We start from the raw sequence: 24300 nt of genomic DNA, 5'->3' as shown, positions 1-24300 counted from the left end.
TGTGCGGTAAATGAGCGTCAGCGATTAATTGATGCCTTCTCCGTTGCCTATTGCTACGTTCTGGCTGGCCAGAAGCACTGAAATAAAGACGTTTCGCTTGACCGAGTTGGTATTCAGAGGTGAAACCTGTTTGTAGCTTGAGCAGTATAGCTCCGCGTCAAAGACGATCCCCCTGGGCCGTGCAGAGCAATGTTGGAGGGCGATTTGGCCTGTTATTGCTCACCTTTCTGCTCGCGTTGGTGGTGATAGCCAGTCCATTGGGCAGCAGCCGAGCTGTTTTGTGTTTTTTTATCAGCTGGACAGAGACGACGGGAATAACCACCTGCAATGTAAAAGAAAAAGAAAAAGTTTGGCAGCAAGAGGTGTACAAGTGGAAGGAGAAAATTTATAGGGACACTGGTGGTGACCATCACCCAGTAAGTTGGCTACTATCTGCAGACAGGAAAGGGATATAAACAGACCCGTAGCCAGGATTTTGTGGCTTGTGGGGCAAAAAAAATTCTGGTGGGGCTGCCATTATTTTCCATAATGAAGGGGAGGTGGCGCGCACCCCTCTCCCTCCCCTCTTGCAATATTTAAAGGATTCTTCCGTTGATCAACGGGGAGCACGTGGCCTGCCAATCAGCTGGAGGGCACTTTAAATCTTGCAGGAGGGAGGGAGAGGGGGGCCACTCCCCGCTTCTTCTCAATAGCAATTAAAGGAAGACCCAGGGGGCCTTTAAGAAGGGGGGAGCTTTAAGGAAAGGGGGCAGAGCCCCCAATAGCCCCACACTGTAACTACGGGCCAAGCTATAGATCCTAACACTTTTTCCTTGAATGTAAATCACACTGATTTCTTTAGGACTAGATTTCACATGTTTAAGACTGCAACCTCAAGTGTGTCCAAGGGAATACAATTTCGCAGCCGAATGGTTTGTTCACCCAAAAAATATCCTATTTGGAAAAGGCATTTTCCCAGATAGAGACAAGCAAGGCAACCAACAATCCTGGTGAACAGTGTATGTGTGTGTGCAACAATGCATTTGGTAGGCACCTATTGGCTAGTGCCCATAATGCGTAACACACTCCTCCCCACTGTGCCAGAACATAATTTTTTTCTAAATATTTAAATATTTAAAGCTACAGTCCTTTAGGAGGTGGAAGGTCAAGGGTATATCAGCCGGTTTAACCACATGCAAAGACAGAAGACATTCAAGAACATTTATATTTCCCACTTAAAGATGTTACACTGATTAGACTGGAACCTGGTTGCAACCATCTCACTGCCACATTGGCTTTCATAGGGGGAGGATAAGAGATGGACCAAGGCCATTTACAGTGTCGCAATGTTTCTCTTCCTCCTTCATTGTCTCTATACACTCATCCAGTATCAGTCTGGTGTTGGGGTCAGTGTTACCTCTAAGCTGAGTTAGTGTGAGCTAGCTCATTTTTTTTAGCCTCCGGCTCACAATTTTTTGTCTTAGCTCAGGCAGGATGGCTCCAGAGCAGACTAACTTATGCAGCAGCCAAATTGTTTGCTCACAACTTTAATGCCAGTGGCTCACAGAGTAGAATTTTTGCTCACAAGACTCCACAGCTTAGAGGGAACATTGGTTGGGGTCAGTCTGATTGCTCCCCAGAAATGAATAATAGTCAGTTCACAGCTTTAGAGATGATATGGTGGTCCTAAGAAGGACCTCAGGGTAGAAAAGTCACCTTTCAGTGTCCAGGATATAGGAGAGAAATGGAAACATGTCGGCCCACAGGAGCGTTAGGAAAATGATTTCAACAGTCACAGAAAAAGCTCAAGGGTGCTGTTAAAGATCACATTGGGATGCAAAGCCAGAAGAATCCCACTCAACGGGCTGAACTTAGGGAGTGGAAGTGGCCTTCTTCCTGTTCGATCTTTAAATAGGTAGAGCTGCTGATAGAAATAATTTGGCTTTTTTTCCCCCTACGGAAGTCTGTTCTAAAAATGGAAGGAAGTTCTCTGTTGAACTGCGGTGTTTGGCAGATAACCTCCAAACAAAGAATCCAGCCGCGGGACTGGAAAGCAGAGGCACCCTGGGTTCCCTCGTGTGCCACAAAGACGGCCTCCGCCTATAAAGCTCTTCTGCTTTGAGACTGAAATACATTTTTTTTAAAAAAAAAACAGTCTCCAGCCTGCAGATCTCAGTTCCTCTGGAGAGAACGGCTGCTTTGGGCAGTGCACTCCACGGCACTGAGGCCCCTGTCAGTGTTCCCTCTAAGCTGAGTTAGTGTGAGCCAGCTCACAGTTTTTTAGCCTCCGGCTCACACGTTCTTGTCTCAGCTCAGGAAGGAGGGGCTCCAGAGAAAACTGATTTACGCAGCAGCCGAATCGCTCGCTCACAACTTTAATGCCAGTTGCTCACAAAGTTGAATTTTTGCTCACAAGACTCCGCAGCTTAGAGGGAGCATTGTTTGGTGTAGAGGAGAGCCAGTTTGGTGTAGTGGTTAAGTGTGTGGACTCTAATCTGGGAGAACCGGGTTTGATTCCCCACTCCTCTACTTGCACCTGCTGATGTGACCTTGGGTCAGTCACAAGCTCTGGCACAGCTGTCCTTGAAAAAGAGCAGTTTGTGTCAGAGTTCTCTCAGCCCCACCCACCTCACAGCGGTGTCTGTTGTGGGGAGGGGAAGGGAAAGGAGTTTGTAAGCCGCTCTGAGACTCCAAGTGAAGGGCGGGGTATAAATCCAATCTCTTATCTTCTCTTCATTGGTCCCTGTCCTCCCCCAGGCTCCACCCCCAAATCTCCAGGAGTTTCCCAGCCTGCAGCTGGCCACCCTATCCCCCATTCCCTGCCAGTGGCCGGGGGGAACCTGGCAGCCCTAGCGTCTTTGCACAGTCTAGTCTTATGGGTCCAAGTCTCCTCTGTGTTGCTCTTTTTCCCCTGGGGGGGGGTTCCCCTTTTGATTGCAAATCAGAAATAGGGCGCCCACTCAGGTTCCTGCTCTTAGGTTCACACCACAGAGACGGATGCATTCAAAACACCATCCTCATATTAGCAAGAAGATACAGGGGTGGGAGCGACTGGCCGAGCACGTGAAGCTGCCCTATACTGAACCAGACCCTCGGTCCATCAAGGTCAGTCTTGTCTACTCAGACTGGCAGCGGCTCTCCAGGGTCCCCGACCTGAGGTCTTTCACATCCCCCCCTGCTGCCTGGTCCTTTTAACTGGAGATGCTGGGGATTGAACCTGGGACCTTCTGCGCATGGTCTTCCACTGAGCCACGGCCCCTCCCCAAAGACAAGACAGCTCACACGGATGTGTTTTAAAATCTTGGAATACTGTAAAGGTGTACTTCTTTTTGCATGACTGGTCTAAGGACTGTAGAAATAAAATGAACAGCTCACGCAGTCTTCGGTCTATATAATATTAGCAACCTGTGGGCCCCATCTGCGGATATCTAAAACTGCAAATTGGGGCTACATGGACGCTAAGGAGATTTTCCTGCAAACTTGGAGGACTCTCCAGGGGTGCAGAAAAATCTGAAATGTTTAAATTTCCTCCGAAATGATGTAAATTTTTTTTTTAATATACTTACTTGGCTCTGTAGTGGCTGAGCCTGGCAGCAGCTGCAACAAAACTCTGGCGCCCAGCCGTGGTGGTGGTGATGGTGGCTAACACTTTGAGCCACTCAGGTCATGGCTGCCGTGGCAGATGCCAGAAGCCGCTTGGGAGTGGCTCCCAGACCCCACCACACCTGGGCCCCAAGGTGAGTGGGTGGAGGGGGGCAATGGGGGGGGGGAAGAATGAGATTCCCCCTGCGAGTTTTGTGGAGCCCTTCCTTGTTTGAACTAACCAACATAATTAACTGAGCTGGGACTCCACCCCCATGAGACTAAACCAACACACATAAATATCAGAGGGGGGGAAGCAGACTCCTCCATTATAATGCATACAATAAGTACACCACACAGGTACGCATAGGTACAACAGTGTAACTGCACACATGTGGCACAGGTAAACCCCAAAGTTGCAATTCCAGGAGAAGAAAGGGCTTGTGATGAAACAGATACCCGATTCCGAATGCAGGATTTCATCAAGATGTACTTCCACAACTGCTGGGTTCAGCCTCTGATAAAGAAATCTAGCTAAGCAAAGGCATTACGAACCAGTGGCCAATTTGTTCTTTTTGCTTGAAGTGGTTTCCCCAGGGGAGTGGCTTCTCAGCACCCTTGCCTTCCTGGAGGAACCTTTTTTCTAGATCTGTTTCACATGGGATTCAGGCTAGGTGAGGGCACTGACTTCTTTAGTGGCCTTGGGTCTATCCAGCCTTGCCCCCCTCCACTGACTGCAAAGTCTGCACTCACTTACTTAATGACCAAGTCCCACTCAATGCCCTGGAATTCCTTCCCAGGAAACACTCATAGGGTTTGGCGGCATACCTCTCACACAGCCTTTGTAAATTCGCGGCAAGTTCTGTGACAAACTACCTTCTCCTTCACCGATGACCCCGACGATGTTAGCTTACCTTGATATCTTTTCCAAAAAGGTTTGCATAGAAACAGAGCCAGTTGGGGGAAATGTAGAGCCGGCCTTGGATGAGAATGTCTCTCTGGAGGGCGCAGGAGCAGACTGCAAGAAACACAAGGATCGTGGCAGGTTTAGTCCCCAAACCAGACTCCAAATCCCGGCTACAGACCACATCAATTGCTCGGCTCAAATTGCCAGCCTTTGGCCAGGGGTGGAATCAACTGGTTTCAAGAAGTCATCAGCTTCAAGGAACAGATGTGGCCCACCACCCCAAGCCCCTCTTCCTCAGATCCTCCACTGGCCCTCACGTGGGACAGGACAAGTGCAAGCCCCCAGTGTCCATATAAGCTGAAAGGGTCCCAGTTCAGCCAGCACTGAATTGGTGGAGAGAATCAAGGCGAGACGGCAGGTTGCTTGTTCTTCAGAGGAGGCAAGGCAATGTGATGTGTGTGTCATTACCCAAAGTGCACACACCTAATGTAAAAGTCCTGTATCACAGTGGCCAAACCAGTGACTCAGAAGGCAAAGGGACCAAAGCTTCCTCCTGAGGCTGCCCCCTAGCGATGGTATTCATAACTTCTCAGCCTCTGTATACAGAGGTTGCCCTGACCTTGATAGCCCAGGCTAGACTGGTCTCGTCAGATCTCGGAAGCTAAGCAGGGCTGGTATCTGGATGGGAGACCACCAAGGAATACCACTACACAGAGTCAGGCAATGGCGAACGTCTCTTGCCTTGAAAACCCAACGGGGGGGTCACTGTAAATCAGCTGCAACTTGATGGGGATAAAAGGAGGTTCCCTTGAGTGCTCTTGGCCAGGAGCCATTGATGGACCCTTCCCCTGTCGAATCTTTTTTTTAATACCAACCATGCTCGTGGCCATTGCTACATCCTTGGTACCGAATTCCACAATTTAAATACTCATGGAGTAAAACATAAGAACATAAGAGAAGCCAATGTTGGATCAGCCCAATGGCCCATCCAGTCCAACACTCTGTGTCACACAGTGGCCAGAAATACCAGGTGCCATCAGGAGGTCCAGCAGTGGGGCCAGGACACTAGAAGCCCTCCCACTGTTGCCCCCCCCCCAAGCACCAAGAAGACAGAGCATCACTTGCCACAGAACAAGAGTTCCTATCCAGGGGTCGTTTCGTAGAAAAAGAGCTAGGGGGAACTCATTAGCATAACTCATTAGCATATGCCACATCCCCTGACATCACCGGAAGTGTGTCATAAGGCCACACCCCCTGAATGTGCTCGCCCGCTTCGGGAGAGGGGATCAAAGTGTAATACAAGCCTCCTCCGAGACTTGAGCACACCAATCTCAACTCTCTCTTGGGTCTTGATGCCTGCCAGTCATTCCCCCGGCCTGGGGGAAGGTGCCCCGCCCCCCGCACCTCACCCGGGGGAACGGCGATCCCCCGCGATTCCCCTGAATCGACCCCTGTTCCTATCTATACGTTGTGGTTAATAGCCACTGATGGACCTCTGCTCTGAGAGTTCTTATCTATACCTTGTGTCTAATAGCCACTGTTGGACCTCTGCTCCATATGCTTATCTAATTCTAATAAACAGTTTAATTTAATTTAATTCTAATAATTCTAATCTAATTTTAATAATTCTAATCTAATTCTAATAATTCTAATACACAGTACCTAAACTGCTCTCAGATTTTGCCAGATTCTTGCAGTGCTTTAAAAACCTGCCAAAGCCATTTGCAGGGAGGCAAGGGTGCATATCCTGGGAAGCAAAGGCTGTATCACTTTCACCTTCCCTGAAAGTGCAACTGTTGCTCAAAAAGGCTTTCTGACATGCACCTTCCTTTCTCTGCCATAAGGTGGCACTCTCAGCTTCCTGTCCCGTCCCCCCACTCACCTTTCAGCACGCTCTCCTCCGTGGGGATATCCTTGAATAACTTGTGGTACTGGGAATTGTACTTATTTGGCGCCTAGAAATCAAACAAGAGACGAGGAGTCAGGAAGTTACAGCGGTTCTTCCAAGGATGCTGCCAGAACGTGGATGTCGAATGATAAGTCTGAGATACTGGTGTTTTGTTTTTTCCCCCCAGCGACAACAACAGTGATTCCTGGATCCACTGCAGAAAGCTCTGGACAGGGAACACACTGCTCAGAGAGGAAAACACGGGGGAAGCATCCTGCACGGAAGAAAACGGCTCCAAGGGGATACAGGTAGACCAGGGGCCCGGAACCTTATTGCTAGAATAAGAACCCGCAGAGTCCAGAGCCGTTTCTCTGACTTTTCGGGCTCTCCTTCCTTCTCAACTTTCCTCTGCCTTCAGCCAGACATGCCCAGCTCTGCGCCAAGGACACAGCTCCCGGCCAGAGCGTGCAGAGACCCGTGTACGCTGCTAAGCACAATGATTCATGGATTGCAGCGCTAATCCAGCGACGGCATTTAAAAAAGGAGGCGAGAGCCAGCCGTCTCCAACTCCTCCTCACGGGGAGCCACCCAGAGAACAAAGGCAGAAGCTCTTGCTAACTGCATGTTGATGACGGAGCGTGTCGGGGGAGTGGTCGCCCCCACAGATCCAGTTTAAATCCATGAGGAATCTCTGCTAAAGAGCACGTCTGGGCTGGGGAGGGGAGGAAGGTTCCACCCCGCCAGGGGTTCCGTACACCACCAGGCAGGCTTGCTCCGCAATTTGAGAAGCAGGCTCTAAGTGGCTGGTCAGAAATTGGCCCGTGGCCCATGATCTAACCTGTACCGTACTTGAAGGAGACTACTGATGAGAGAAAAGCTCTCCTAACTGAGGCCATTTCCGCACAGGTTTCTGTCCCAGAGTCAATGCTGCTGGGAGGCAGGGCTTGTCTCCTGCTTGTCAGCAAAGCATTCGTGCACCTCTGGGGGATTCTCTGGTTTTGCCTCTGATCTTTCTTAAGCCCGTTCTGCTAAAAGGTTTTGGGAAAGATCTCAGTAAAGCCTAGATGGCTGCCATGTGGGTGGGAAACTTCAAATTTACCCACCCACGTGGCAGCCATTTTCTGACTCCTGACTATGTCCCCATGGCAGATGTTTCCCACCCCACAACTGGGGGGGGGGCACTTTTTATTTTATTTTTTAAATCAGGAGTAGAATATTATTAGACCAATACACTATTGTAACAACATGTGTAGCAATATGTGTAACAGGTCCTCTGGATTCCCAGTTTTAATTTTTTTTTAAGTGGAGTCTCTAACCCTTTCCCTTGTGGAGATATAAGGGGAAAGGCATGTCGCTGCAAGGGAAGGGGCTACAGACTTTTTAAAAAAAGAATGAAAGCCAAGAATTCAGAGAAACTGTTACACAGATTGTTACAATAGTGCATTGATCTAACAATATTCTACTGCCAATTTTTTAAACAATACACCTATTGTTAGAACTGCATATTGATTTAATTATATTCTAGTGCCAGTTTTTATATATATATAGATATAAACTTTTTCAGGCCTGGTGGAACATGCTCCCGACTGAGATCAGGGCCCCACAGGACCTGTTACAGTTTTGCTGGGCCTGCAAAAGGGAGCTGTTCCGCCAGGCCCTTGGCTGAGGCAGGGGGGCAGCCTCCCTCTGGCTGTCGCAATAAGCTGCCGTTAACGAGACCTTAGGAGCTGCGGTGGCTCAAGTGGTTAAGACGCTGAACTGCAGGCTGTGGAAGGTCAGTAGTTCAGCAGTTCATAAGAACATAAGAACTTAAGAGATGCCAATGTTGGATCAGGCCAAAGGCCCATCCAGTCCAACACTCTGTATCACACAGTGGCCAGAAATACCAGTGCCATCAGGAGGTCCACCAGTGGGGCCAGGACATTAGAAGCCCTCCCACTGTTGACCCCCCCAAGCACCAAGATGACAGAGCATCACTTGCCCCAGAGTCCCTATCTATACCTTGTGGCTAATAGCCACTGATGGACCTCTGCTCCATATGCTTATCTAATTCCCTTTTGAAGCCGTCCATGCTTGTAGCCACCACCACTTCCTGTGGCAGTGAATTCCAAGTGTTAATCACTCTTTGGGTGAAGAAGGACGTCCTTTTATCTGTTCTAACCCAACCGCTCAGCAATTTCATGGAGTTCAAGACCTGGGTGCCGCATGACGGAGTGAGCTCCCATCTCTAGTTCCAGCTCTTGCCAACCTAGCAGTTCGAAAGCAAGAAATTGCAAGTAGATAAATTGGTACTACTTCGGTGGGAAGGTAACAGCGTTCCGTGCGCCTTGGTGTTTAGTCATGCCGGCCACATGACCACGGAAACGTCTTCGGACAGCGCTGGCTCTTTGGCTTTGAAACGGAGATGAGCACCGCAACCCTAGAATCGGACTCGACTGGCTTTTGAGCAAGGGATCCTTTACCTTTACCTAACGAGACCTTTATGGCTCGGCTTCAGCCCATTCATTCCCAGCTGAAGGAACTGAAAAATTGAAATTCGCTGCACTGCCCACTTTAACCATTTTTTAAATTGTATTAATTTAATGTTTGCTGTTTATCGACTGAATCATTTTAAGACTGTATTGGACTCTATCGTCGTGACCCGCCCTGAGCCCGCTTGCGGGAAGGACGGGATAAAAATCAAAATAATAAATAAATAAATAGCCCTTGAGGAGATTTTATACTCCCATTTGCCTGAAGGAGTGCGCTTTGCACACGAAAGCTTACACTTTGAATAAAACTTTGTCGGTCTGAAAGGTGCCGCTGGAGGACTCAGACTCTGTTCTGTTGCTGCTTCAGACCAACACGGCTACCCACCTGTGTTCCCTCTAAGCTGAGTTCGTGTGAGCCAGCTCACAGTTTTTTAGCCTCCGGCTCATGCATTTTTGTCTTAGCTCAGGAAGGACGGCTCCAGAGCAAACTGATGTATGCAGTAGCCAAATCGCTTGCTCAAAACTTTAATGCCAGTAGCTCACGAAGTAGAATTTTTGCTCACAAGACTCCACAGCTTAGAGGGATCATGGCTACCCACCTGGATTTTTCTACCAACGGCTCTGCTAATGGAGACTCAACCAAACGACCCTTCTGCCTTTCTCAGGCCTGACGCTAGATGGTAAGATCTTCCCCCAGGCATTCTTGTTTAAACTGGGATCTTGGACATTTTGCACATAACTGCAGCGCACCCAAAATCCACTTGCCAGGCAAGCATAGCATTGGCATGCTCAGTGTGCGTGCGCTCAAGGAAGCACCGCATGTCGTTTAAATAAATACCACACAGGGGAGTTCTTCTCGTGGGCTAGCATCACATTTCAATCAGCCCTCAGCCTGAACTCAGCAAGGGCTCCCGAGAAGAGAAGAGGAGATTGGATTTATACCCTGCCCTTCACTACCCAAAGGAGTCTCAGAGTGGCTTACCATCTCCTTTCCCTTCCCCTCTCTGCAACAGACACCCTGTGAGGTAGGTGGGGCTGAGAGAGCTCTTTCGAGAACTGACCTTGAGAGAACAGCTCTGAGAGAACTTGTGACTGACCCAAGGTCACACCAGCAGCTGCACTTAGAGGAATGGGGAATCAAACCCAGTTCTCCCAGATTAGAGTCCATGCTCCTAAACACTACACCAAACTGGCTCTCAGTTTGGTGTAGTGTAGAGATACCAGCCTTTGGCTACCCGGCCCTGTGGGTCTTTGAGACCTAACTCCCTACACCAAAGCTGCATGATCTCGTCAAAGGCTGTAAATCTTATAAAATTAGCTCAGTCAGACCCATCAAGAACACTAATGGCCTGAGGCCCAAAACCAAACCATCCATCTCCAAACAACCTGCCCCCTCTCCCTTCTACGCAAGGATGGCAATTCTGTGGCCGCTCATCCGCTTGCAAAGACACTTAGCCCTTCCCCAGAGCAGCCGGGACAGAAAACCACATTCCGCTGCAGACAGTGAAGCAGTCGACACAGCCCAGGTAAAAACGCGGCAGATGTCACGAGGCCGGACGCCTGCAACAATCAAGCCAAGGGCGGGAAGAGAAGCAGCAGGAGAGGATATGAAGGTAGCGGCTTTTGGTATCGCAGGACAGATGGCCCCCAGAGGAAAGACACGTGGCATCCCTCTAGTCCCACATGGTGTTCCTGGAGGCTGTGAAAAGCAGTGGAGGGTACGGATGATCCCCATTTCCCCCCAACTCACCACTTCCCGGTGACACTTCTTGAGGTCCTCCTCCTTGACAGCGTCACTCAAGTGCAGGCTGAAAGGCAAACAGAGATCCCCTTTGAAGCCACTCCGGCCTCCCAACGGCTCAAAGCCGACCGTCTAGCCAGTGCCCCAATCCACTGGAAGGCCCCGGTCTCCCTGCAGCCAAGGGACCCAGTGCAGGCAGCTATGAGTCTGCGACTCAGACAGGGGAGGAAGGAATTCAGCTAGGAAATATTGACAAGGCCTTCCTATATACAGTTGCCAACTTTGAGCTGGGGAATTCCTTGAGACTTGGGTGTACAGCCTCGGGGAGAGCAGAGCATAATGCCATGAAGTCCACCCTCCAAAGCAGCCATTTTCTCCAGGGTAGGTGGTCCTGGGATCCCAGATCACGGCAGACTGTGACAGCAGCCGTGAAATTAAAAGATGCCTGCTCCTTGGGAGGAAACAGGATGATAAAAAGCAGAGACATCACCCTGCCAACAAAAGTCTGCATGGTCAAAGCAATGGTATTCCCAGTAGTCATGTATGGCTGCGAGAGTTGGACTATAAGGAAGGCCGAGCGCCGAAGAATAGACTCTTTTGAACTATGGTGCTGGAGAAGACTCTTGAGAGTCCCTTGGACTGCAAGAAGATCAAATCAGTCAATCCTAAAAGAAATCAACCCTGACTGTTCCCTGGAAGGCCAGATAATGAAGCTGAAGCTCAAATACTTTGGCCACCCAATGAGAAGGGAGCACTCCCTGGAGAAGACCCTGATGCTGGGAAAGACTGAAGGTCAAAGAAGACAGGGACGGCAAAGGATGAGATGGTTAGACAGTGTCCTAGATGCAACGAACATGAAATTGAGCAAACTTCAGAGGACGGCGGAAGACAGGAGGGCCTGGCGGGATCTGGTCCATGGGGTCACGAAGAGTCGGACCCGACTGTGCGACTGAACAACAACAAGGTGGTCCTTTCAGTCTATCAGCTGTAATTCTGCAAGATTTCCAGGACTCACCTGGAGGATGGCAACATTATTCCTACATCTGACCATGCTACAGCATAGGATGGGAACAGGGGTGCATTACAGAGACAGAGAAAGTGATGATAGAACTTTCTCTGGTTGCGCTCACACGTGCCAGTTGACGTGGAGGGGGAGCAAGGCGATTCCCTCCGGAGGAACTTGACCCGCGGTTGCGAGATCACACCTCCCTCTGTAGCTGCGGGCGCAGCCCATCCCTGTGCGATCAGATGCAACTGCACTTGAGTCGTGTTCAGTGTTCTCTCTAAGCAATGTTCCCGCAATGTTCCCGCTAAGCTGTGGGGTGAGCAAAAGTTCTACTTTGTGAGCTACTGACATTAAAGTTGTGAGCAAGCAATATGGCTAGTGCATAAATTAGCTTGCTCTGGAGCCATCCCTTCCTGAGCTAAGACAAAAAATGTGTGAGCCGGAGGCTGAAAAACTGTGAGCTAGCTCACATTAACTCAGCTTAGAGGGAACACTGCCTATGGAGTATGCGATGATGCACATACTGCAAAGGGAGGGGGACTGACACCAAGCCAGGATGGCCTCATCAGACCATCACGACGGCTTGAGAGTATTCTTGAGCGATCAGACAGGGAAAAGTCTGTCCATGGCCCATCGCAACCCCTTCACTACGGGACTTTTCCCGGTGTCTTTTAACTCCACTTCTGCAGCAGAGCAGCACGGGTTGCCGATAACTGTGGGACGTTTCCCAGATCGCTCCCTTTAGATCTGTCAGGCATTTGCGCCTATGTCAGATCTAAAGGTGCGTGTGATCACAGCCTCTGTCAATCCCATCCAGTTGGCGAAGACCAAGAAGGTGGCTGGTGGAGATTACCCAAGAAGCAAACGGAAGAAGGGAAACAAAAGTTGAGCTCTGGTCTGGGATCGGGTCCTTTGAAACCCCACCCTCGACACTCACCTGCCGTTTGGAGAATCCAAGCCCTTTTCCTTCTGCGGTGCCTCTGGCTTGTCCGGACTGTGCATGGGCCCCGCCTTCTCATGCATCGGTTTTGTGCTGCGGGCAAACAGAAGGGGAGAAGGTAAAATAGGCATCAGTTCACCAGGCAGAGAAAAGGGCGTTTCGTGGGTCAAGTTCCCCACCCCCGGCAGATATCCAGGGTGCAATCACGGCCACTGGAAGCAGAGATTCAGTTCGGCGACACTGAAACTGCAACGCCGAACCACGGACTTTTTGTTAAGTACTGGTTACGACGCCTAGGAACCCTGTCACCCAGTGTCTGCAGCAGGGGAGAAATTCCATGCAAATCCAGCTGACGGAGGGCTGGCTTGTGAAAACTCCCTTTCAGGTATCCTCTTTCCTCAAAGCTGGTATTGCTCAAGAATCCATTCATTCAAAATTTGCTCCACTGGTTTCAAAAAGGGACTGGTGCTAGTCTGGCAGCATAATGCAATTCTTCTTTTTTTTTAATTTTTTTGTGGGAAGAGGACAGGTGGTGGCTCTGGACAGAACCTTGCAAAGCTTTGGTTCTGTCAGAGGTATGCGCCTCTTTAAGGGAGGCGCACACGTGGGCCAGACAAAGAAGAACCTACAGCCTCAGCTTCCCTCCATGGACCCACCTGTGGGTCCGCTTATCTAGCGGACAGCCTGGATTATCAGTTAACCAGCTCGGCAGGGAGCTGACGGAGAACCCAGAGCAAACAGTGCTTGGGCCAAAAGGTTATCCCGTCCGGAGAGAGAGATCAACAAAACCTTTGAAGGGCTGCCATCTAAAACCCCGGAGAGGGCCGGAAACTGCTCAGAATAGCCAAGCCATTCAAGATAAGAGAGACAGATTCAGAAATCTTTCAAGATAAGAGAGGTGAGAGAGCTCAGAGGGGACCCAGGAAGCCAAACAACCAAGATCAGACAGGCCGAACATGATATCTGGCGGGACTCGGAGCGGGGAAGGTGAGCCATTCATGGACGAACACTTGCCCTAGGCACCAACAGAGCCCTTACAAGGCGGCAGCGAAAGCATCCGGCCCACCAAAGGAAGGAAGGACGCCCTGGCTTTCTACTCAAGCAGCTTTGGGGGGGGGGGAACCCAGCAATCACCGCCTCCCCCCAGTTCAGTGACACTGCACCAGGCTGCTCCTGTTCAGCCACATTGCAGCTCCACTTTTTACCCATTTGGAGAGCAAAAAACCACAGACAGGAGTCCTCCTGTAGCACTAACCAGATTTTACTCCGGCGTAAGGCTTTTGTGGAGTAGAGGGCCGCTTTCTCAGACCCAGGTAGGGTTGCCAGCTCTAGGCTGGGAAGTACCTGGAGATTTTGGGGGTAGAGCCTGGGAGGGCTCGGGGTTTGGGGAGGGGAGGGACTTGAGCAGGGTACAGTGCCATAGAATCCATCCCCCAAAGCAGTCATTTTCTCCAGGGGGACTGACCTTGGTTGTCCAGAGATCAGCTGTAACAGTGGGAGGTCTCCAGGTATTACCTGGAGGTTGGCAACCCCGACTCAGGCAGTGAGGTCCACTACCGGAATCTGGCAAATTGGGCTTCTAGTCCAACAAAGCTTGTGCTGGAATAAAATCTGGTTAGCCGTCATCTCCCCACAGCCGATGCCATTTTCCAGATGTAAATCACACCCTCCCTGCAAATTGCTATTAGCCCCACTGGAAAAGAAACAGAAGAATCTGTATGCTCCCCGGCAATGTTCCCTCTAAGCTGTGGAGTCTTGTGAGCAAAAAGTCTACTTTGTGAGCTACTGGCATTAAAGTTGTGAGTGAGCGATTTGGCTACTGCATAAATAGTTTGCTCTGGAGCCATCCCTTCCTGAGCAAAGACAAAAATGTGTGAGCTGGAGGCTAAAAAACTGTGAGCTAGCTCCCACTAACTCAGCTTAGAGGGAACACTGCACCCCGGTGCTTCAAACAAGTATTTCAAAAAGTGGCTTTGAGTTCCCGGCAAGGATCTGCTATGCAATTTGTAGTTCAAGCCTTGTATTTGGGGAAGGAACCAAACCAAGATTAGCCAAGTCGTCTAAAGCACTTCCCAAGTCAAGACCTGAGAGAGGTCGACACCTCTTTTGGACTCTGAGCCCTAGTCCACAACTCCGTGAAGGCCCATTGGGATTTCTCTTTCCTTCTGGGGCTGTCTCCTGGGGGAAATGTGGTCCCAGGGAGAGATTGCTGACCTGGGCTGTGCACAGAGGTCCCCCCCTCCAAATAAGAGTCCTGGGGACCAGCCATCCTTCCCAACAATGGTGGAGTCAGCGAGGGAGGAGGGAAAAGAGGACGCCAAAGCAAGATGCTGACCACCCTCCCAAGCCAAAGTAATCCCAGCTGCTCACACAGGGCAGTTTCTCTTCAGACAGAAGCATTTCATCTCAGGCAGAAAGGCAGCTCCTTAGGAAAGGTCTCCTTCGCACGCCAGGGAGAGCTTTTAACGACTGACCTCTCTCCCCACCCAGCAGCCAGGTCTACTCTACCATCTGTTGCTAGACAACGGCTCTCTCAATAGAAGTACTTTCTTCTCCCTTTCCTCTTCCCCTCCCTAAACACAAGGAAGCTGTATACTTGTCTGCCAGCCTCCCAGATGGGGCCTAGAGTTCCGGAATTACAGCGTTGCCAACTCTGGGTTGGGAAATACCTGGAGGTTTGAGGAGGGGAAGGACTTCAGTGGAGTGCAATGCCATAAAACCCACCTTCCAAAGCGGCCATTTTCTCCATAAGGCACTACGCCCCAGACGTCCGGAAGAACTCTAATACCAACATGGGACGTCACATTCTATCTTCGGCTAGGCAGTAAGGACCTGCCAGCACCCTCCTCTGGGTAGGCCACTGCTCGCTAATCTCCCATGGGTGTGAAGCACAGAGAGCACGTCGAAGAGAAACAGGTTGCTTACCTGTAACTGATGATCTTCGAGTGGTCATCTGTGCATTCACACCACCCGCCCTCCTTCCCCGCTGCTGTCAGCTTCTACATTTTCATTGATTCGCGGCGGTTTGAAGGAACTGGTGGGATGTCTGCACCCTCCCCTCTGGGCATGCGTGGTGGGGTTGCTGCGCATGCCCGAGGTCTGGGCGCGAAAATCCGTTAAAGAGCTTGCTACAATGCCGCTCAATCCAGCAGTAGATCTCATGGGTGTGAATCAATGCACAGATGACCACTCGAAGATCATCAGTTACAGGTAAGCAACCTGTTTTTCTCTCCCGTCCTCAGTTTTATCCTAAACCCCAGCCAGTGACAAAGGTGAGGCTTAAAGACCTAAAGTCACTCAGTAAGTTCCAGGGCAAGCAGGGATTTAAAGTCAAGTGTCTCCAGTCCTATTCTAACAGTCTAACCACTGCACTACAAAGCTTTGGAGGTTCCAAGCCCAGCACCATTCTGTGATGGAGGCAGCAGTGTCTGGATGGGTGGTCCCCGCAGACCCAAAAGCGGTGCCTCCCGGGATCTTTCGAATCAGCTCCTGCTCCAACCAGAAACAACAACAAAATGGCTGCCACCACAAAATGGCTGCCATGAGAAGCAGAGGCTATGGAGTAGGGGGGACTGGATAATCACTTTGGTGGGTTGCCAGCCTCCAGGTGGGGCCTGGGGATCTCCCGCTTTTACAACTGATCTCCAGCTGACAGAGATCAGCTCCCCTGGAGAAAATGGCTGCTTTGAACGGCGGACCCTGTGACACTGTACCATGCTGCGGCCCCTCCCCACCCCAAACCCCGCCCTCTCCTGGCTTCACCCCCAAAGTCTCCAGGTATTTTCCAACCCAGACCTGGCAACCCTACTTCGGTGCAGGGATACTTAGAAAAAGAAGTCGGTGTAGGAAAACGGATTGGTGGGCATCATGGTGCCATACTGGGAACTGCTGCTCCAACAGGTCAGGGAGATCTTTTGTAGTAATCCCCCCCCACACTCCCTGTCACGCTACATTTCTATCTGTGGGGAATTTTTCAATACACAGGAGCATTTAACAAGTCTCATCCTTCATTCCATCAGAGGTCAGCTGGGATACCATGGCATTCTACCAGTCTCATTTAGTTGCACATGTAGGCCGGGCCTTAGACTTAGTCATATGTTGATTAATGGCCTGTTGTGGTAGCTATGGGTGAATGGTTTCACACACTGCAAATAGGCATGAGGAAAACAGAAGTCACAAGGTCTCCGCCTCAACGGCTGTTTACCAGAAAGGAGACAATGCTTACAAGAATCACTCACACTCTCACACACACACACAGAGCAAAGCAGACCTACCCAGATAATAGCCACTTCTCTCAATGGGATGCTGTCACAACAGGGTTGCCAACTCTGTGTCGGGATATTCACTGAGACTTGGAGGTGGAGCTTGGAGAGAGTGCAGTTTGAGGAGGAGAGGGACCTCCGTGGGCGAAAAGGCCACAGAGTCCATCCTCCAAAGCAGCCATTTTCTCCAGGGGAACTGATCTCTCTTGCCTGGAGACCAGTCGTAAAACCGAGATATCTCCAGGCCCCATCTGGAGGTTGGCAACCCTTACAGCCAACTAACATGGTTGTAGGGATTATTATGGGATGGTATGCCCCTCTCCTTCCACCTTTCGCCGTGTCAAGCACACAGTTCCCCATACCATTAGGCATTATGAGCTGACAAGCCAAACAATCCTCCTCAGGAAAGGTAAAGGTAAAGGTTCCCTTGCTCGAAAGCCAGTCGAGTCCGACTCTAGGGTTGCAGTGCTCATCTCCGTTTCAAAGCCGAAGAGCCAGCGCTGTCCGAAGACGTCTCCGTGGTCATGTGGCCGGCATGACTAAACACCAAGGCGCACGGAATGCTGTTACCTTCCCACCGAAGCGGTACCTATTTATCTACTTGCAATTTCTTGCTTTCGAACTGCTAGGTTGGCAGGAGCTGGAGCCAGAGACGGGAGCTCACTCCGTGTTGGAGTTTTTATAAAAATCGTAACTCAGCAGAGAAAAATAGCTTAGCAATGCCAGAGTTAAATAATCAGACTCAGAGTCCATGTGTGCTTAAAATAGAAAAAATTTACTACAACCTAGCATAGGGAAAGGGTAACTGGGAGGAAAATAACAACACAGCTAAACAGCTACATCCTCACTCTACAAAGGACAACACTAGAAGAGCTAGCAATGGCTTCTCTTACTTCTTCAGAACAGCACACAAAGACAGGAAGAGGAGCCATAAAATGCTAAAACACTTTGACACTTTGCTTCCAATCAAAACTCCTAGATCAGGGATGCTTTTCGCGGGCTTGCAGATCTAAACTAGCATTGGCTTACACAAAAGCATGTGATTTCCTGTAACAACACAAACAGACATTTAACCCCATATATACTGAAGTGTTTTCAACATGTAATACCCAACACTCCGTCATGCGGCAACCCGGGTCTCAAACTGCTGAACTACCGACCTTCCACAGCCTGCAGTTCAGCGTCTTAACCACTTGAGCCACCGCAGCTCAAGTGGTTAGAAAGACCCAATTACAGAAAATATAATATCGTGGGGGAGCCACAAGGATACGGCCTAGCTGAATGTGAGAAGAGAAGTCACTTCAGAGTAACATTTCTTCCATGGAAGTCATGACAACAGATGTAGGGTGCACGGGGGATTAGGGTTGCCAGCTCTGGGCTGGGAAATTCCCAGGGATTTTGGAGGCGGAGCCTAGGGAGGGCAAGGTCTGAGGAAAGGAAGGACCTCAGCTGGGTAGAATGCGGCAGAGTCCACCTTCCGAAGCAGCCATTTTCTCCAGGGGAACTGATCCCTGTAACTGGGAGATCAGTTGTAATTCCAGGAGATCTCCAGCTACCACCTGGAGAACAGCAATCTTCGCAGGCAGTCTCCTCCCATTCCCCATCCAGGCATGGAGAAGCCCCGGTCTTTCTATATTTCAGCCCCACACAACTTCAGACCGCAGCCCTGCGACCACCAAACCTCAGTCCGCAACCCAGAGGTGCACAGGAGAAGACTGTCGGCCTCTCTCTCAGGATCGAGCTGCATCCCTTGGCATTCTCCTCTCGCACATCTCCGGTCTAAAATAGGAAGTCCCAGGAGAGAAGTGATTGAAGGCCGGGAAACTAAAAATGGAAAACTCTGCCAGAGTCCAAAGAATGCAGAAAACGGCCGTTTGGCTTTCGGCACTGCCACTCTGGCTGTCCGCAGAACAGAACAGAGCACCAGAGAATCTCTCTCCGCAAGAATGTCAACCGTCCATCCACTTTATTGCACGATGAAGGCATTTGCCTTGAGGACAGAGGCGGCTTCCAACCCCGCGTTCAGTTATGGCTGGCCCAAGGAGGGAATGATTCAACCCGAACCCTAAAACACCGCTCCATTAATCTGCAGTCTCTTGAAGAAAGGGGAAAAAAATCAACTGTGCACCTCACTGATGTGGCCAGCAGCCTTTGAGTGAAGACACCATCAACCAGACAGGAATGTTAAGTCCCTAGCACGGGGTCTGCAACCTGGTGCCTGTGGGCCCCATGGTACCTATGGTACCAGGGCTATTTTTGGGCAGGAACGCACAGGAACGGAGTTCCGGCTGGCTCCCAAGTTGGCCACGCCCAGCAGGAACTCATTAGCATAATAGGCCACACCCAACAGCAGAAACTCATTCGGATTGGCTACAATTAGGGGTGTGTGGCCTAACATGCAAAAAGCCCTGGGTTTTGACAACAAACAAGGTAAAGAGAATAAGAAGCAAAAGGTGGGTGTGGCTGGATAACCACACTTCTGGTAACATGGGGGTGCGGCCAAATGTGCTAATGAGCTGTGTTGTCAGGGGTGTGGCCTAATATGCTAATGAGTTCCTGCTGTTGGGCATGGCCTATTATGCTAATGAGTTCCTGCTGGGCTTTTTCTACAAATAAAGCACTGTACCTACCGAGTGTATTCAGAAAGTGGGAGAAGTCAGGTGGGGCTTTTTTTTCTAGCAGGGCTTCTTATAGGACACTGGAGATTTGATTGGCTGTGCAGATTTTTAAAAAAATGCTTCTTGGGCAGTAACTAGCAGCACAGGACAGGGATCTTCACTGTGTGACTGAAGGTAAATGAGGGCAGCCCCTTCATAGCTGGCTCCCCCTCCTGGGGCAACGGTTTTGTGCCCGCCACACTGTGTCAGAATGCCAAAGGTGCTCAAAGCCTCATGAAGGTTAGGGACCCCAGTAAGCCCATGTTGACCAACAGAAGCTGTCTACAGGAAAAAGGGCCTCCCCTTATCTACATCTTCCCTGCCAGAAGCTGCAGTCCCGCAAATGCAGAGCCACCTTGTAAACAGATTCGAGATAAGAGACAAGGCTAAAAAAGAAAGCAGTCCAGCCTCTCTGGCTCTCTGCCTTCCTTTTTTAGAAGCTGCAGAACTGAATCAGCTCAGTCTCTCCGTGCTCAGAAAAACCTCACCGGGGAAAGCCTGGGGTCCTCACAGGATGCAGAAATAAAGGAATGAGTACCACGCACGCAAACCTCAGCCCCAATTTTCACCTTCCAGCCCAAAGGAAACGTACCTCAGAAGAAATGAACCATACCTATGGTTGACGTTGTCTAGGTGCGGCCTGGAGTTCTCCCGGATTCACAGCTATCTCCAGACTAGAGTAGGGGTTGCCACCGGCGGGAGATGGGAAGGGGAGGGTTGCCAGATGCAGGCTGGGAAGCTCCTGGAGATTTGGGGGTGGAGCCTGAGGAGGACACGGAGCTCAGTGGGGTGCAATGCCACCGAGCCCACCCCCCAAAGCAGCCATTTTCTCCAGGGGAACTGATCTCTGCAGTCTGGAGATGAGCTGTGATTCCGGGGGATCCCCAGGTCCCACCTGGAGGCTGGCATCCCTAGAGAGATCTGGAGGAAATGGCAGCTTTGGAGGGTGGACTCCATGACATCACATCCCTCCTGAGGTCCCACCCCTCCCCAAACTCCGCCCTCCCCAGGCTCTGCCCCCAGATCTCCAGAAATTTCCCAGCCTGGAGTTGGCAACCCAATCTATAACCTCTTTGCCTTCGGTCCTTTCCCCTCACTCTTACAAACGGAACTCCAGATCATTAAGACACATTTTTTTAAAGTGTGACAGATCATTAGGAAACTGAGATCGAGGACAGCTCGACTGGAGTCGGGTGGCACCCTAGAAACCACCAAGATTTGGGGGGTAGAAGCTTTTCATAGTCAAAGTTCCCTTTGTCGGGTGTGATCCAGCACAGCAGAGTGCTTCGATGGTCAACTAGGCGGAGGAGATCGGTTTGGCTCAACAGCCTCCGCCCTGCCATCTTAGCAGCCGACCTCTGGCCGGTCACATGCACATTCCCTCAGCCAATCCTATCTCACAGGGTCGTAGTGAGGATAAACTGGGGAAGAGAGAACCACAGTTGTTCTTTGGGCAAGGATAAAACTGTACCGCTTCGATACGATCTCCCCCACTGGGAGCCGCCGTTGCACTAAAATAGAACGGGAATTGTTGTGTGAGAACGTAGTGTTGCCAACTCAGGGTTGGGAACTTCCTGGAGATTTGGGGGGGGGGGGTGGAGCCTAATGAGGGTGAGGTTTGGGGACGGACTCCAGCAGGGTATAATGTCATAGAGTCCGCCCGGAGAACTAATAAATAAATAAATAAAATAAATAAATAATCCCTGAAGCCTGGAGACCAGTTGTAATGCTGGGGGGGTCTTTGAGGATGGCAACCCTAAGCACCAGTGCCTGCCTCCTCCTCCTCCCCCCCCCCGTGTTTACCTTGCAGAGGGGCTGCTGCCACTCGCCTGGCCACAGGAAAATTCTCATCAGTCTGATAGCCGGATGAGGACTCTTGTGCTGCCAGAAACCTTCTGCACGTGTACAGAGACTAAAGGGCCAGGCGCACTGCCTCACTCAGACAACATTTCCCACACAGTTGCAGCACTCGTCCAGAGGCAGGTCTGGGCTTGCCGCATACCACATGCGGCTCCCTTGCATTGCCATGGGGATGCTTCAGTCTTGCTCTGGAGGGAATGCCTTGTGGAACGGACTGGTGGGTTGGCATTCTGTGCACAGGTTTCTCTGCTTAGGTAACGGAACTAGATGGGATGCAAGAAGTGTGCAAGCGAAGCCCCGTTTTGTGTGTGTGCGGGCAGACTTTGTAAATAAAAAGAAGCACCTTGAAAAGATGATAAGAGCCAGTTTGGTGTAGCGGTTAAGAGCGGTGGACTCTTATCTGGAGAACCGGGTTTGATTCTCCACTCCTCCGCAGGCTGGGTGACCTTGGGTCAGTCACAGTTCTCTCAGAGCTGATCTCTCAAGAGCCGTTCTCGAAGAGCTCTCTCAGCCCCACCCACCTCACAGGATGTCTGTTGTGGGGAGAGGAAGGGAAGGTGATTGTAAACCGCTCTGAGACGCCAAGTGAAGGGTGGGATATAAATCCAACTCCTCTTCCTCCTATAACAAACCCAAAACCCATCTGGGTCGATTTTTCAACAGCTCAAGCCTCTTCCATTTCAGCGGGTTCATTTCAGTTAACTGTCAAAAATGTTTCTCCCCCTCCTCAATCTAGTTTGGTGGCGACTAAAAATTACTGGGACAACTCCGAAAAGGTGAATTTTGAAGCCGCAAACGGCAGAAGAAGTTACGTCACTGTTTTCCCCACCCACTATTTCGCTGCTTTGCCCGAGGCGTGTTTCTAAAGTTATGTGTGTGTGCATGCACACGCACATCTGGAGGACCTGGAGCAGAAAAACAGCTGGCTGGAAAGGGTTAAGCATTTCTCCCTCCATCTAAATCACATGACCAAGTGACAGAGCCTCCCCGCTCCCCCAGTGCAAAAGGAGGGGAGCTGAATCACCCCCACAGCCCTGCAGTCCCAACTCACAGCCTACGGGAACTGCGACTGTGGATAAATTTGCAACTGATGTAAACAGGTCCAGGCCCCAACCTATGAGACCTGGAGTTATTTTTCAGTGGGGGCAGTTTGCCAGGTTGACAAGCTCCAGAAGGGGTCTGGGGATCAGTTCACCTGGAGAAAATGGCTGCTCTGGAGGGTGGACTGTATGGCCTGATACCCCGCAGAAGTCTCTCCCTCCCCAAACCACCCCCTCCCCAGGCTGCAGCCCCAAAATCTCCAGGTATTTCCCAACCCAAACCCAGCAATCTTAGCAGCTCACTAGGGCTTCCAGCCACCAGGTGGGGTCTGTGAGATCTCCCAGGATTACATATCCAGGCGACAGTAATCAGTTCCCCCGGAGAAAATGGCTACTTTGGAGGGTGGATTCTATGGCCACATTATGCCCCACACTATGCCCCTGCGGTGGCTCAAGTGGTTAAGACGCTGAACTGCAGGCTGTGGAAGGTCGGTAGTTCAGCAGTTCGAGACCCGGGTGCCGCAAGACGGAGTGAGCTCCCGTCTCTAGTTCCAGCTCCTGCCAACCTAGCAGTTCAAAAGCAAGAAATTGCAAGTAGATAAATAGGGACCACTTCGGTGGGAAGGTAACAGCGTTCCGTGCACCTTGGTGTTTAGTCATGCCGGCCACATGACCTTAGAAACGTCTTCGGACAGCGCGGGCTCTTCGGCTTTGAAACGGAGATGAGCACCGCACCCTAGAGTCGGATTCGACTGGCTTTCGAGCAAGGGAAACCTTTACCTTTATGCCCCTCCCCCCCCAATCTCTAGAAGTTTCCCAAACTGCAGCTGACCACCCTCGCAGTTCACACTTTCAAACTGCTGGTTATGTTGACGGTTCAAGCAATGTACATGGGTATGTGAACGAGGCACAAGGATTCCCCCCCCATCAGCCTGTCCCTTGGCCTGTGTTTCTAGCTCTTCTGTGCCCCTTGATTTGGATTCGCTGGCTTTCGCAGCTGTCACACGTGGCAACGATCGCCACAGACAAACTAAGAACAAAGTTTACGTCCAGTGCCCAGTGTTCCCTCTAAGCTGAGTGTGAGCTAGCTCACAGTTTGTTAGCCTCCAGCTCACACATTTTTGCCTTCACTCAGAAAGGACGGTTCCAGAGCAAAGTAATTGATGCAGTAGCCAAGTCGCCCGTTCACAACATTATTGCCAGTAGCTCACGAAGTAGAATTTTCGCTCACAAGACTCCACAGCTTAGAGGGAACATTGCCAGTGGCACCTTTAAGACCAACAAAGTTTCATTCTGGGTCTAAGCTTTCCACCTGAATCTACAGATAAACTAGAGGAGTCAGCCATGTTAGTCTGTTCCTGAAAAATAGTAAAAAGCTCAATTGCACCTTTAAGGCTAACAAACTTGATTGTAGCATAAACTTTGGAGAAACACGGCTCTCTTCGTCAGAGAGAGCTGTGTTTCTTGAAAGCTTATGCTGCAATCAAGTTTGTTAGTCTTAAAGGTGCTATTGAGTTTTTTACTATTCTACAGGTAAAGGTTCCCTTGCTTGAAAGCCAGTCGAATCCAACTCTAGGGTTGCGGTGCTCATCTCTGTTTCAAAGCCGAAGAGCCAGTGCTGTCCGAAGACATTTCCGTGGTCACGTGACCGGCATGACTAAACACCAAGGCGCACGGAAAGGTGTTACCTTCCCACTGAAGTGGTATTTATCTACTTGCAATTTATCTACTTTATCTACTATTTATCTACTTGCAATTTCTTGCTTTCGAACTACTAGGTTGGCAGGAACTGGAACTAGAGACGGGAGCTCACTCCGTCATGCGTCCCTTGGGTCTCAAACTACTGAACTACCGACCTTCCACAGCCTGCAGTTCAGCGTCTTAACCACTTGAGCCACCGCAGCAATTTTACAGATAAACTAGTAAATTTAATCTGGTGGGCCAGGAAGGGGAGAGCGCTGAAGCTC

The 24300-nt window shown here is 50.4% G+C and overlaps 1 protein-coding gene across 3 annotated transcripts in view; it reads right to left on the bottom strand.

The window, feature by feature from the left end:
* The window catches only part of GRAMD2 (GRAM domain containing 2), an 80214-nt gene that overhangs the window by 24016 nt on the left and 31898 nt on the right, over positions 1-24300 (bottom strand). For all 3 annotated transcript variants that reach the window (XM_015418969.1, XM_015418982.1, XM_015418975.1), the window contains exons 2-6: positions 12512-12607; positions 10578-10635; positions 6351-6423; positions 4476-4579; positions 224-322 (exon numbers count right to left, since the gene is read on the bottom strand). In XM_015418969.1, coding sequence (XP_015274455.1) covers positions 224-322; positions 4476-4579; positions 6351-6423; positions 10578-10635; positions 12512-12607 — 430 coding nt within the window. The remainder of the gene's footprint in view (positions 1-223; positions 323-4475; positions 4580-6350; positions 6424-10577; positions 10636-12511; positions 12608-24300) is intronic.

Source organism: Gekko japonicus, unplaced genomic scaffold (assembly GCF_001447785.1).
Source record: "Gekko japonicus isolate JY-2015 unplaced genomic scaffold, Gekko_japonicus_V1.1 scaffold150, whole genome shotgun sequence".
Classification (NCBI taxonomy): domain Eukaryota; kingdom Metazoa; phylum Chordata; class Lepidosauria; order Squamata; family Gekkonidae; genus Gekko; species Gekko japonicus.
Note: the sequence above shows the minus strand (reverse complement) of the source record. Positions and strands in the feature narration are given on the sequence as shown.